This window comes from Chanodichthys erythropterus, chromosome 6, assembly GCF_024489055.1.
Source record: "Chanodichthys erythropterus isolate Z2021 chromosome 6, ASM2448905v1, whole genome shotgun sequence".
NCBI classification, from domain to species: domain Eukaryota; kingdom Metazoa; phylum Chordata; class Actinopteri; order Cypriniformes; family Xenocyprididae; genus Chanodichthys; species Chanodichthys erythropterus.
Window position 1 is genome coordinate 14,712,258 of NC_090226.1, and position 13,934 is coordinate 14,726,191.

General features: G+C 37.4%; 2 protein-coding genes across 8 annotated transcripts in view; one reads left to right on the top strand and one right to left on the bottom strand.

Annotated features, from left to right (window-relative positions):
* Positions 1 to 7,060: 7,060 nt before the first annotated feature.
* myog (myogenin) lies at positions 7,061 to 9,058 on the top strand. 2 transcript variants are annotated; one of them, XM_067388215.1, is made up of 3 exons: positions 7,061 to 7,603; positions 8,516 to 8,624; positions 8,807 to 9,058. In XM_067388215.1, exons 1-3 carry the CDS (start codon positions 7,067 to 7,069, stop codon positions 8,923 to 8,925), a joined length of 765 nt encoding a protein of 254 aa, XP_067244316.1. In that variant the 5' UTR covers positions 7,061 to 7,066; the 3' UTR covers positions 8,926 to 9,058. The 2 variants fall into 2 exon arrangements, with proteins under 2 accessions (XP_067244316.1, XP_067244315.1); XM_067388214.1 differs by having other exon boundaries at positions 7,067 to 7,603; positions 8,519 to 8,624.
* Positions 9,059 to 9,764: 706 nt separating this feature from the next.
* ppfia4 (PTPRF interacting protein alpha 4) overlaps positions 9,765 to 13,934 on the bottom strand; it is a 132,821-nt gene continuing 128,651 nt past the window's right edge. For 5 of the 6 annotated variants that reach the window (XM_067388212.1, XM_067388210.1, XM_067388209.1 and 2 more), the window contains one exon: positions 9,765 to 11,668. Coding sequence is in view for 3 of the 6 variants with exons in the window: in XM_067388210.1 (XP_067244311.1) it covers positions 11,619 to 11,668 (50 nt within the window). In the remaining 3 variants the exon portion in view is untranslated. The remainder of the gene's footprint in view (positions 11,669 to 13,934) is intronic. The other variant, XM_067388211.1, reaches the window with a different exon arrangement.

Sequence of the window (13,934 nt, forward strand, 5' to 3'; positions counted from 1 at the left end):
AGTTAAATAAAACGGCAACAATAGTTAGGGTTAGCTGATTAACTTAAAGGGATAGTTCACCCAAAAATGAAAATTCTGTCATCATTTACTCACCCTCAAGTTGTTCCAAACCTGTATAAATTTCTTTGTTCTGCTGAACACAAAGATAGATATTTGGAATAATGTTTGTAACCAAGCAGATCTCGCCCCCCATAGGAAAAAAAAAAAATGCTATGGTAGTCAATGGGGAGCGAGATCTGCATGGTTACCAATGGCGAGATCTGCATGGTTACAAACATTCTTCCAAATATCTATCTTTGCGTTCAGCAGAACAAAGAAATGTATACAGGTTTGGAACAACTTGAGGGAACAGAATTTTCATTTTTGGGAGAATTATCCCTTTAAAGTATATCAGCATTAGTACGTACTGCCGTTAACACTTCTCTTACAAGTGGATGCAATGAGACCTGTTTCATTTTCATGTGACATTTAGCCCAAAGCCTACCGACTGGTTAAAAAACAGTATTTAACACAAGTAACACACAACAAAATATGGATTTTAAAAGAATGGTGTGACTTGCATTTACATTTACATTTATGCATTTGGCAGACGCTTTTATCCAAAGCGACTTACATTGCATTATACTATACATTTGTATCTGAGTATGTGCAATCCCTGGGATCGAACCCATGACCTTGGCATTGCTAGTGCCATGCTCTAACCACTGAGCTACAGGAAAGCTTGTCTTTGAAAAGGTGCATCGAGGCAATGAAAGGGGTTATTTTCATTTAAAGTCCCACTGAAGTGCCTTGAAACACGCAGCATTATTTAATGCTTTGACATAATTTCGGCTATTTATAGTGCAGGGGGCGGGACGCTTCAGATTCTAGAGAGCATGATTGGACAGAAGTGCAGAATGATGTCATCAAAATCGCTGAACCTTATTGGCCGAGGTGAGAGACTGTAAGTTTTAAATGCTTACTGTATATCTTCTAAATGTGAATTTTGTCATTGGTTTGGAGTACACAAGCTTATAGATAAACATAAAGGGTTAGTTCACCCAAAAATGAAAATAATGTCATTTATTACAGAGCTTTACGAATCGAATCAGTGATTCGGAGCGCCAAAGTCTCGTGATTTCAGCAGTTTAGCCGTTTGATAGGAGATCCGAATCACTGATTTGATTCGTAAAACTCAGAAGCAGTGTTTTGAAATCGTCCATCACTATATTGTTGAAAAGTAGTTATTTTGTTTTTTTGGGGGCACAAAAAATATTCTCGTCGCTTTATAATATTAAGGTAGAACCACTGAACTCACATGAACTGTTTTAAATATATTTTTAGTACCTTTATGGATCTTGAGAGAGGAAGTACCATTGCTGGCAATTCAGGCCTCACTGAGCCATCAGATTTAATAAAAAATATCTTAATTTGTGTTGAACGAAGATGAACGAAGGTCTTACGGGTGTAGAATGAGGGTGATTAATAAATGACATTGTTTTCATTTTTTGGGAGAACTAACACTTTGAGGCTATACTAACCCCACCCCCCACGCCCAAAAACAATTTAATATATATATATATATATGATGATTTCAAGGGGACTTTAAGACTGATGGCAAATACTACATTAAAGAGGCTTTTTCAGCAGACATGGACTTCTAAGGCAGTGTTCTTCTACGAACTGATATATTCTTCGATATATACGATATACGAACTATGTTTTTTTTTAATAGAAACTGTCAAAATATATTATCTTTGATGATATCAATCATAATAGAGTAGATTATAATGCAGTATTTACTGTAAGATCTCACTTTTTCGAATATATGAGTCTGGAGTCGACTATTATAAACGACTCGGTTGACTCCAAAATTCTGACTTTTCTTTTTTAATACTTATTTGTTTCTTGAGGTTTGAGAAACATTATAATCAAACAATGTATTTTCCTTTTACTTTGGGTCAGATGGACCTAAAGTTCATGTTTTTACAATAATATCTGCATACGGTGGTTTTAAGCAAAGAAAAGTAATTTTAAATATTGGGCAAAATTAAAAAAAAAAGCTAATTTCAAAATTACTATTATTATTTTTACACATTTGTACATTCTCTCAGCGACCCCAAACATCATAACAGTACAGTCGATCACAACAGAATATGAAGGATAAATTGGACAGCCTCTCTCTTCCTAAAACACAAGGTGTTTTAAAAATCTCCAGAAGACTGAATCCACCAAATCGTTTTTATGTGGTATTCTTCTTTCCGCTCTAACAGTGAGGCAAATTTGTTTGTGGTCGCTTGGAGAGAGGCATTTACTAACAGTGAGTAGCGTGCCACTGAGGGGTGAGGCAGTCATGGTGCTCAGAGAGCCAGGATCATTCCTGTGACTTAACATGACACCACTTGCACTAAGACACCGACAGCTGCACACGCACATGCTTTCCATTCTGTTTGTTGTAGAGGATTATAACCTGATAAAAGAGACCAGTGACTATCGTATTGTAAGGCCCTGTCCACTACTGTTTCCTTCTGACCGAGAGCCCTAAAGACAGTAAAAACACAGGTACTGGTCAGTGTTATTTTAGTATTATTTATACACTATTATAGTGTTTATTCATATTTTAAATGAGCCTTTTTTTAAATTTTAGTTTAAGTTCTAATAATTTTATGTGCTTTTGTCATTTTTAGTTATTTTATTTTATTTTAAGTAATTTCAACATACTTCTTTTATTTCAGTTTGTTGTCCTTCTGTAACATAAATGCCATTTGCTTTGATATTTTGTTATCTAATGCAATCACAATCATACATTTTAAGTGCATCAGGGGCCGCTGCATTTGATAAGGCATGCTTAGAAGTCATAACAGAGGTGTTTGAAAAGAGAGTCCCTGACAAAAGACTTGAACCTGTTGCTAGGCCAGCTCAACGCTGCATGCGGTCCAGAGGATCCAAGCATCTGTTCCAGTCGCTACTCCCTGTCCTAAAAGCAATAAGAGAGCTCATAATATCTTTCTAGGGTTTGAGAGCCAAATATGAGTGAAGAGTGAGCATTCCATGGCTAATGCAGCCACGTTCTGGGCATTTCTTCACAAGAAGCCAATTCCCCCTTTCTCCTCCTCCCTTTCTGCCAGCTGTCCTGCAATGTGCTGCTGCTTGTCAGTGAAGAGAAGTGGCGCACTGTTTTCAGTGACAGAGCAGCACACCATGTCGCCTTACACCTAAGACCCACTCAAATAGACCGATATCATCTGTCTGGTTGAGGATCTACTCAATCCCCCATGATAAACCTGTGTTTCTAGCGTGCTTGCTGGTAGTCAGGGACACTTGAACTTGAAACGGATCATTGTGACTTTAAGTAGTTAAAGTCATATTACGAAAGCGATTGGTGATTGTTACCTTGTATAAGAGTTTTAAAACTTAGAAATTGTGAATAAAATGGCAATTAACACAAAAGCTGTACAGGTAGCTGCACAGACCCAAATAATAATAATAATAATAATAATACAAACATGTTTACAATTACAATGTTTAAAAACTGTTGTTAGTCTGTGCCGATAGCCTCGTGGGCAGCGCTGACATATAGCACTGTTGCGCTCCGGGTGACCCGGGTTTGAGTCTTGGCTCGCAGACCTTTCCCGAACCTATCCCCCTTTCTCTCTTCCACTTCGCTTTCTGTATACATACTCATAATAACAGGCAAAAATGCCAAAAAACAAACAAACAAACAAACAAAAAATCTAATTTTTCCCTTGTGTCATTTTTGGTCAATTGTATTAAATTCAATGAGGGACAATTTGATGCTGACCATTATGATCATACCTGTGTTTTTAACCTAATATAAGGGTTAAAGGGATAGTTCACACACAAATGAAAATTCTGTCATTGTTTATTCCCCCTCAAGTTGTTCCAAACCTGTATAAATGTCTTTGTTCTGCTGTACCCCATTGACTACCATAGTACAGTATATTCATTTCCTTCTATGGTAGTCAATGGGGGGCGGGATCAGCTTGGTTTCAAACATTCTTACAAATATCTTCCTTTGTGTACAGCAGAACAAAGACATTTATATAGGTTTGGAACAAATTGAGGGGGAGTAAATTATGACAGAATTTTAATTTTTGGGTGAACTATCCCTTTAATCTAGATTGACATTTTCTGCAAAATATGCAAGGTTCTTGCACATGCAAAAGTTGATTTCACAATGCTAAGATATTGCATGTGGTTGCCAAATATTGCCCACAATGGCAAAAAGAATACTTTTAATGACAAAGAAAGGTTAGTTTAGGTTGTGAAATGTCATGTGGTGTGACTAACCGAAAATGTATGACGTATTTATCGTAATTATCTTGAAAAATGCATTTACAAAATTATGTATGAAAATAATGATTAAGATCATGTATTCAAGGTGTAAAAAAATTACATTACACAAATGTCATTACATTGAAACTTTTTGTGATTGTTGTGTTGTTTTTTAAAACCATATAATGCCAGTGTGAACACAAATAATAGATTTCTAAGATTTTTATCACAGACACCCCTCTGATACACCTTTCGAGACAAGACAACTGTGTTATATCATTGGTAACCTGACCTCTTTACTAAAATGCTGAGAAAGTGCTTTCCTCTTCAGGAAGAGTTCCTGGGTGGTGTGTGTGTGATCCTGGTAAACCCTAAGTTGTGGGGACGAAATTCCATTTTTTGGTCCCCATGAAGAAAACGGCTTATAAATCATACTAAATTATGTTTTTTGAAAATGTAAAGGACATTGACTGGTCCTCACTATTTTAAAAGGCTAGTAAATCAGCCAAAATAGGTTTTTATTCAAATTTAGTGATGTACACATGTTTCTGTGAGGGCTAGGTTTAGGAGTAAGGGTTGGGTTAGAGGATAGAAAATATGATTGACCTGATATAAAATCATTGGAAGTCTATGCAATGTCCTCACTAAGATAGCAATACATACGTGTGTGTGTGCGCGTGCGTTTTATCAGGACACAAATTTGTATAATGCCATAGGTATGACACAGGTCTTACAAGGAGAGGGTGACTTATGAGGACATTACCCCATTTTCCCTATTTTTCAAAAGGCTTATAAATCGTACAGAATGAGTTTTTTTGAGAAAGTAAAAATGTGCACAGTTTCCTGTGACGGTTAGGTTTAGGAGTAGGGGTAGTGTAGGGGGATAGAAAATATACGGTTTGTACAGTATAAAAACCATTACTTCTATGGAATGTCCCCACAATTCACAAAAACAAACGTGTGCGTATGTGTGTGTGTGTGTGGATGCATGGAGCTGTCACCCAGCCATCCTCCGTTTCTGCTGACAGTAGGTTGAGAGAAGGTCCGGGGTGAATGACTCCAACATACTGCTCCACTGCAGCCTGGACAGCCACAGAGACCCCATTGTGCTCCTCAACCATCAGTGATCATCCATCACATTTTAACCTGACAGCCAACTGCACAGCCTCCTAATCCTGCCAAGGATGGAGGCTTGGGTTACCATGACGAGAGAGAGAGAGAGAGCACCACGGGGCTTCCTGCTTCAGACCTGTGCTGGATAAGAAGGTACCTTTAGGTTCTGAAACAGGTCTCCACTTCACAGTCACAACTATTTGAGGGAATCTTTCACCAGTGACATTGTAGACGTGTTCAGCTTACTGTCACTCAGGGAAAATATCATAGTGAAAAAAACCCTTCACCATGTACTACACGAACCTTGAATAGCTGTGGTGTGTCAGTAACCATAAATAAGCCTGTGGATTCATTAGGGAACATAGCGGAAGCTCTTCCGAATTAGCATGTGAGCTGTGAGCCCAGACAAGCCCATTAGGGATTTCCAACGTCCGGAGAGCCTACCTCACTTTTTGGGGTCAGGGACAAAGAAGGTCTACCAATGACAGACATTACAGGTAAACGTATAGAAACAATAGCTACCACAAAGATTTCAAAAGAAACATGCAGCAAAAAAGAAAAAAAAGTGTTAATAGGACAAAGATTGTGAACATAATAATTTTAAATATGAAAAATATCAATGTATTTATTAATTCTATTTTGTTCTATATTAAAATAATATTTATTATTATTATTATTAACAGCAAATTATAATAATATTGAGTTTATCATTTTATATAATAATATATGTATTATTATTATTATATTATTATGTTTTATAATATATTAAAATGCATTTATTATTATTATTATTATTATAAAAAATTATTGCTGATTGGGCAAAGATTGAGAAAACGGTCAGCAGTTAAACTGGAAACTGTAAATTCACCAGTTTTAGTTTATATATAAACCAGAAATTTACAGTAATATTTTATATATAAAACTAATTAATACATTTTTTTTTTTACATTTTATTTTACATTTATTGTTATATATTAATATATTCTACTTATTATTCTATTTTTACAATATTATTTATTATATTTTGATTATATTTGCAGTTATATTAATTGCATTTATTGTCTCTGAAACAGAAATAAAAATAAAACCAGAGGATTTTCTCTGTTTATCTTCTTCTCCCAAACAGACACTGTCAATAAGGGATTTCTCCAGCCAAGCTATAGAAACAATGAACCGTTAATAATACATAAAAGTGATAAGACATTTTTCTGCTTTAGAAGAGAAGGTGATACTGTCTGACAAGGATTTAGATCAGTTAATTAAGGAGCCATAGTGGATCTTTCATATCTCCTGTAGTCTGTTTGATTTCCACAGCACCCAGATCGTGTTCCTGGACTTTCAACAGCGGCCTGACGCCGTTCTTGAAGCAAACCGGTCCCAAATCCCCAGAAGATTGGGGAATGAAAAGAGATGTAAAGTTTAGATGTGTGGCAACAGCTAAACGCAGGGTCAGGTTTCTCAGAGCCCAGGCTATATTTAACCTACTGATCTAACACCAGGCAGAGAGTTTAAATGCCACCACTGCAGTTGGTGTGGAGCAGTTGTCGTCCACAGATCTTCTTCAGCACGAGCTCAGCTCCGGGGGAAACACCCACACACGCTCGCAAGGACCGTAAAGGACCTATAACACTTTCAGAGAAGACACAGCAGAGCCGGTGGACTCTAATTCCAGCAAGACATGGAGCTTTTTGAGACCAACCCCTACTTCTTCGCAGACCAGCGTTTTTATGAAGGCGGCGATAACTTCTTTCAAACAAGGCTGACAGGAGGCTTTGACCAAGCAGGATATCAAGACAGAAGTTCCATGATGGGCTTGTGTGGAGATGGACGGCTGCTGTCCAACGGAGTGGGGTTGGAGGACAAACCGTCTCCATCATCTAGCCTCGGTCTGTCCATGTCTCCTCACCAGGAGCAGCAGCACTGTCCGGGTCAGTGTCTGCCTTGGGCCTGCAAGGTGTGTAAGCGTAAGTCGGTGACCATGGATCGACGGAAAGCCGCCACTTTGAGGGAGAAGAGGAGGTTGAAGAAGGTCAACGAGGCCTTTGAGGCTCTTAAGAGGAGCACGCTCATGAATCCCAACCAGAGGCTGCCTAAGGTGGAAATCCTGCGCAGTGCCATCCAGTACATTGAGAGACTCCAAGCGTTGGTCAGCTCCCTCAACCAGCAGGAACATGAGCAAGGAAACCTGCATTACAGAGCTGCAGCTCCTCAAGGGGTGAGTGAAGCTCGGGGGATCAGGGGCAGGTGTACGGTGGGCTTTTTCAATGACTTCTAAGCTGTCAAGCAGGACTGTACTTCCAAAACCTGATTTATTTTTTCTCAAAGCAAAAGTTATTGGAAAACGCTTCATATTAATTAAGAGGGGACTCTTTTGACATTGTAGTTTAGAGGGGCATTTAATTAACTGATTTTTCTATCGTGTAAAATTAAAAGACCTTTCTCTAAAAAAAGAGCTCTTAAAGCTGTATGCACAGCAAAAAAAAAAAAAAAAATTGAAAATAAAAAAAATAATAAATTGCAATTTTTTTTACTTAAACAATAAAATATACAATAAAAAAATACAATCTTGAATGCAGCATGCATTGCAAAAAAGACCAATTAAAATAAAAGTTAAAATTGAAAAATGAATAAAAAAAATACATTTTAAATAAATTTTTTGTGCATTAAATATTATAAAAATTAAGTCAGTAGTTTGCATGTTTCAACTTTTAAAAACACGAAAACACCTATATAAAATGTTGGTAACATTTTAGTTTAGGGTCTAATTCTTCCTAGTAACTAGTTTCTTATTAGCATGCATATTACTAGGATATTGGCTGTTTATTAATACTTATAAAGCACATATTAATGCTTTATTAATACCCTACATCCCTTAATCATACCCAATACCTAAACTTAATAACTACCTTACTAACTATTAATAAGCAGTAATTAGGAGTTTACTGGGGCAAAAGATGTGTTTAATAGCCAGAAGTGTGACCAAAATGTTCAATCAAATGTGTAAAGGCAGATAATAGGTTGCCTTGTGGCTTGATTATGATGGTTGTGAGGGTGTTGGGGGTCCCATGGTTGGGTGTGGTAGCTGGTGATGTGACTGACAGTAGTGTGTGTGTGTGTTTGTGTGTAGCAGGTGTCGTCCTCCAGCGAGCAGGGCTCTGGCAGCACCTGCTCCAGCAGTCCAGAGTGGAGCAGTGCGTCAGAGCATTGCGCCCCCATCTACAGCTCCACCCACGAGGGTAAGACAACCACACCTACACTAACTAGCCTGACAAATATAAAGGATCAATTTAACACAAATAATGCGTCAAGAAAACTTATTTCAAACCGTATTGTCAAAGCTACAAATTTTCTTATTTTTGAGGTTTGAATGACTTGCCTGGCAAACATGTGACAGTGTTTTCTACTGTAATATCCTCAGATCTCCTGAATGACGACTCCTCAGAGCAGACCAACCTGAGGTCTCTGACCTCTATTGTGGACAGCATTACAGGAACAGAGGTGACTCCGGTGCCCTATACAGTGGACATAAGCAAATAAATGAGGAGGGTGAACCTACCGTTATGTTCAGATCACCTTTCACCGACCATAACAGCACTATCCATGACACCCAAGGTGAATGAAGAACCTTTTAAAAAGTCATAAAAGCCTTGGGGGCTTAATTTCCAGACAAATCTTGAGGTCCATATGATTATATTTCCAAATGTTTCTTATCTCTGTGGAAGAGATTGTGGAATAAGAACGAATTTCAGATCAGCCTAATTCCTGCTGAAACTTAAGACAGTCAGGCTGGGTAAATCATATTTTCATAATTTGTCCTTTTTTTTCCTCTCAATTCCTTTATTTTTTTTTCATTCTGTTTGTGTGTGCTTTATGCTTACCAACAAAAACATTTGTGGGTCCAATGTTTTACTTCTGGTTTTGACCAATTTCTGCTTAATTTAAACTAGTTCCGAATGCCAGTCATGTAAATATGTTCCTATTTTCTACAGAGTGGTTTTGTTATTTTATTTTGTATTTTTTCCGTGTGTTTGGAATAACTTATTTGGACTTTTATAATAAAGATTGTTGTGTATTTGTATATACTGATTTCTAATCCTATTCTCCGTCCTCTAAAAATACCCTTTCCTTCTTTCTTTGGCTGATTTGATTATCAAATTTATCTTTTTGTTGGAAAGTACTTTCGCAGCATTCCCATTCATCGCTAAAATATGCTTTAATTTAGGCTTGTGTGCAAAAAAACAACCCCTCCCCCCAAAAAACAAACCAAAAAAAAAAAAAAAAAACAACAACCCAAAAATCCATAAAATGATTTATAATACATAAGGTAAATATTTATTTTATATATTCATATATAATTATTTATTTGTGACAGCTTTTTACATTTAATGTGAAAAAACAAAAAAAAACAAAAATCAAACTTTGACCAGTACTAAAACAAATATCACATTAAAAGAAAAATTCTCACTTGTTCAACCACATGCTTTATGTGGAATCTGCATCTACTCTATACAGAATTATATACATAAATCAGCTATTTACACACACATTAAACCTGACATGCACACAAAAGAGAAAGAGCTTGAGAGAGAGAGAGAGAGAGAGAGAGAGAGAGAGAGAGAGAGACCTGCACCTGTTTTACAGTTCACATTACTGTCAAGAGCTACAGAAACAAATTAGCGTAAAAACGACCATCACAGAAGAACACGCTGCAAAGCAAGAGGCTTCAGTTACTCCACCACTGTCGCATCAGGGAAACGTCTCGGCATTGTACTAACGCTTGGTCCTCGTCAAGGCATTTTTTTAGCAAGCCACTAAAGGATCAAATAGATATTCAGCGAGCGTGCTGAACATTAAAGAGGCATTTAAAATAAAGCAGAAACAACTAAATTGGCTGTGAGAGGCTAGGCACAATTGGCAGACCGAGGCTTAAAAAAAGAGCAGCACACCACAGGATTTCAAGTTCAAGTGTTTGAGTGGTGATATATTCCTTTAGATCTGTGATAATGACGATTGAGAGCGAAAAAGAGAGGCAATAGATGCTACAGTGATTGTCAAGTTAAGTGGCATGCATGCTCCACCAGACGCCCCAATGCCAACAGTGACCCACACAGCACAAACAAGACAATCATCATTCATTCATTTAAAATGATATTAAGAATGATTATTTTTTTTGTGTATAAAATGAAAAAACAGTCACTTATATTAATATTTTTTTTTAATAGAGAGCACTTCTTAAAGTAAGAACATGATTTGTCAGCATTGTGTAACACTTAAAATACACATACACACGTTTTCACACACAGTACAGTAGCTGCCACAATAGCACGATACATCCTGTGAATTATACAGAAAATATTGTCTTAAAAAAATGAAGAAATGCCCAACGCGCTCATAACTGGTTTGGTAGGGTTGCTCAAGAAACATTTGCTCCCATGGTGGTTCAATTTCAAGTGGCGGCACCAAAAGAGATCATGTGTTCGTTTGCAGGTCCTACGTGCTGGAAATTTTTTTTTTTTTTTTTTTCTCCTGATGCTAAGTGAACTGAAGTCTATTGCTTTCTCTGATGCTTGACAATATTTAGCATCATGGCTTCATACGATCTCAATGTCCCGGAAGTGCGTGGACCGAAATTCTACGTGAATAAGCACTGCTGATGTGAACACAAACGCACGTTTCTCCAGTCACCACTGGTGTAAGACACCGACTACAAGTGTAACACCCTTTCTAGCAGACGAAGCTGTCTAACCGACAGGAAACAGTCACAACTGAGACTTTAAAATTCATATAATAATGATATATTCATCTCGATATACAAGTCTGATATATATTTCCATAAAAAACATAATAGCATAATTTTCTGTTTTTCATATATACATAGACGTTGATTAATAGTTTGCATAACCAAAGGGAAGAAAGCCTTATACAGTAAAATGCCATTGGCACACCCAAAGGAGCAGACTAGCACTGACAGACTACAGGGTCAAGTACACCAGTTAAGTACGACCACCACAAAGACTATATAACCGGGATTACTGGGAAACGACTGATATGACGAGATTTCTCCTTTACAGCTGCAATGCGTTTCACGCGCTCAAGAGTTCAAAATTCGTCTTTCTGTCCCCCTCTATTGCACGGTGTCCAAGAAAGCTCTGGTGTGGTTCAGGACAGGGGAGAGGCGGAGGTTAACCCTTCCCTCATCTTTTCAAGGTGTCCCCAGATTTTGGCATATTTCATTCTCGAAAGGCCGCAAGCTTGTGTCCATACAGGTAGTGGGAATGCACTGGCAGGGAAATGAGAAGATAAAAACCACAAAAAAAATCATCAAAATTATATTTTTGAGGTCTTAAAAACAGTTTGTTCCGGGTTTGAGCATGTCAGGTGATAAAAAAAGCAGTTAGAGACAGTATAAACACAAGCTGTCAGCTACTTCTTGACCTGATGTCATGCCTCTGTTGGTGTACTGGCAACACCTACAAATTATCATGTCACCGACGAGTAAATAGAAGTCATTTTACCGAAGAATTTTTTCATGCTTTAAAAAAAATTATCAACTTAAAGGATTAGTCCACTTTTAAATAAACTTTTCCTGGTAATTTACTCACCCCCATGTCATCCAAGATGTCCATGTCTTTCTTTCTTCAGTTGAAAAGAAATTAAAGTTTTTGATGAAAACATTCCAGGATTATTCTCCTTATTGTAGACTTCAATGGGCACCAAACAGTTGAAGGTCAAAATTAGTTTCACTGCAGCTTCAAATTGTTCTACACGATCCCAGATGAGAAATAAGGGTCTTATCTAGTGAATCCATCGCTCATTTTCTGAAAAAAATTGAAAATGAAGTTTTAACCAGAAATGCTCATCTTGAACTAGCTCTCTTCTTCTTCTCCTCTATTAGAATTCTAGCAGTGTAGACGCTGCTACGCGTATTACTGCCCTCCACAGGTCAAACTTTGAACTAATTTTTATATGCAATATGCTAGTTCAATAGTATATAACAATTAGTTCAAACTTTGACCAACTTGTTGAACAATTTGAAGCTGCAGTGAAACTAATTTTGACCTTCAACTGTTAGGTGCCCATTGAAGTCCACTATAAGGAGAAAAATCCTGGAACGTTTTCATCAAAAACTTTAATTTCTTTTCGACTGAAGAAAGAAAGACATGGACATCTTGGATGACATGGGGGTGAGTAAATTATCAGGAAAAGTTTATTTAAAAGTGGACTAATCCTTTAACATTCATCTTTTAAACCGTCTGCATGTTGGTATTAATGTAAATATGTCATAAGTAAGGGGTTATATACACAAAATGCATGCAAAATGTAAGATGGAGGGAAGTGGGAAAAAAATTCAAGTTCTAGAGAAGTGTTTTTTTTTAAATGTTGGACACCACATTTTCAGAATGCTGTGTCATATGCAAGATGCAACAAAAGATGAAACAAAAGATAAGACAAAGCATGTTTTTGCATTTGCAGGGTAATGGAATGACGCAAGATCTAGAGATGCATTTTTTAATGTAAATGTAAAAAGTTAAACAACATGTTTATGCTCTTAAACATTTTCTTTTTATGTGCGATGCGGCAGATGCTACAAAAGACACAAGGGTAACAGTCAAACTGTCAATATGCGTAGTCAATGTTGTGTGTTTACATAGAAACACAATGGTAAAGCAGTTCAGTGGAGTGCAAAAATGCATTCTGTGTGAATAACCAATTAGTGTATTTGGGCCCTTTCACACAAAACTAGTTTTTGCGTTTCAAAAATGTGAGATGGCAGGCAGTAGAATGGAAAAAAAAGCAAGGTCTGCTTTTTAAGGTTGAAAGTCTTTTAACTTGAGTGCTGCATTTTAGAACAGCTTGCTATCCACGAGACGGTGCAAAAGATGTGAGACACGAGCACAACAGTCAAACATATCCATCTATGGTCCTGTTTACACCTGGAATTAAGATGCATTTTGGATCACAAGTAGACGATGGAGACACATGCCCATTTACACCTGGTGTTTTAATATGTCTCTTTTGTCCACTTTCAACCACTTCTGTCCTGATTTCTTCAAGGGAAGGGTCTATGGGCAGGTAAATGTTTTTTTTTTTTTCCAGATCTAATGGAGAAAATAAGCTTGCGCAATTTACATATTAAATCAGGAATGGTAAGAGAACATTGTGCTTGGTATGTTTTTTCATCTTCAAACCAAACTTGGGTCTTCAGCCTACAAAGTTTAAATCCTACAAAGTACAAAGTAGGCAGACAGTAGGGCAGTCTTTTGTGGCTGTTCGAAAGCATTCGACCACATGACGCGACCATAGACGCACTACACTACGAAAGTCGAATGCGCTTTCGACTACCTCTGGAAGTGGTTGAAAGTGGTCAAGCTCAAAACTTACACCCCATTTACACCTGTATTTAGCGTCGTCCACTTGTGATCCGATCACCCAAAAGCATGTTAATACCAGGTGTAAACAGGGCCTAGAGCATGTTTAGTTGGAAAAACAATGGAAATGCAGCACAGTGGAATGCAAAAGTGTTCTGTGTGAACAGCCCCCTACTC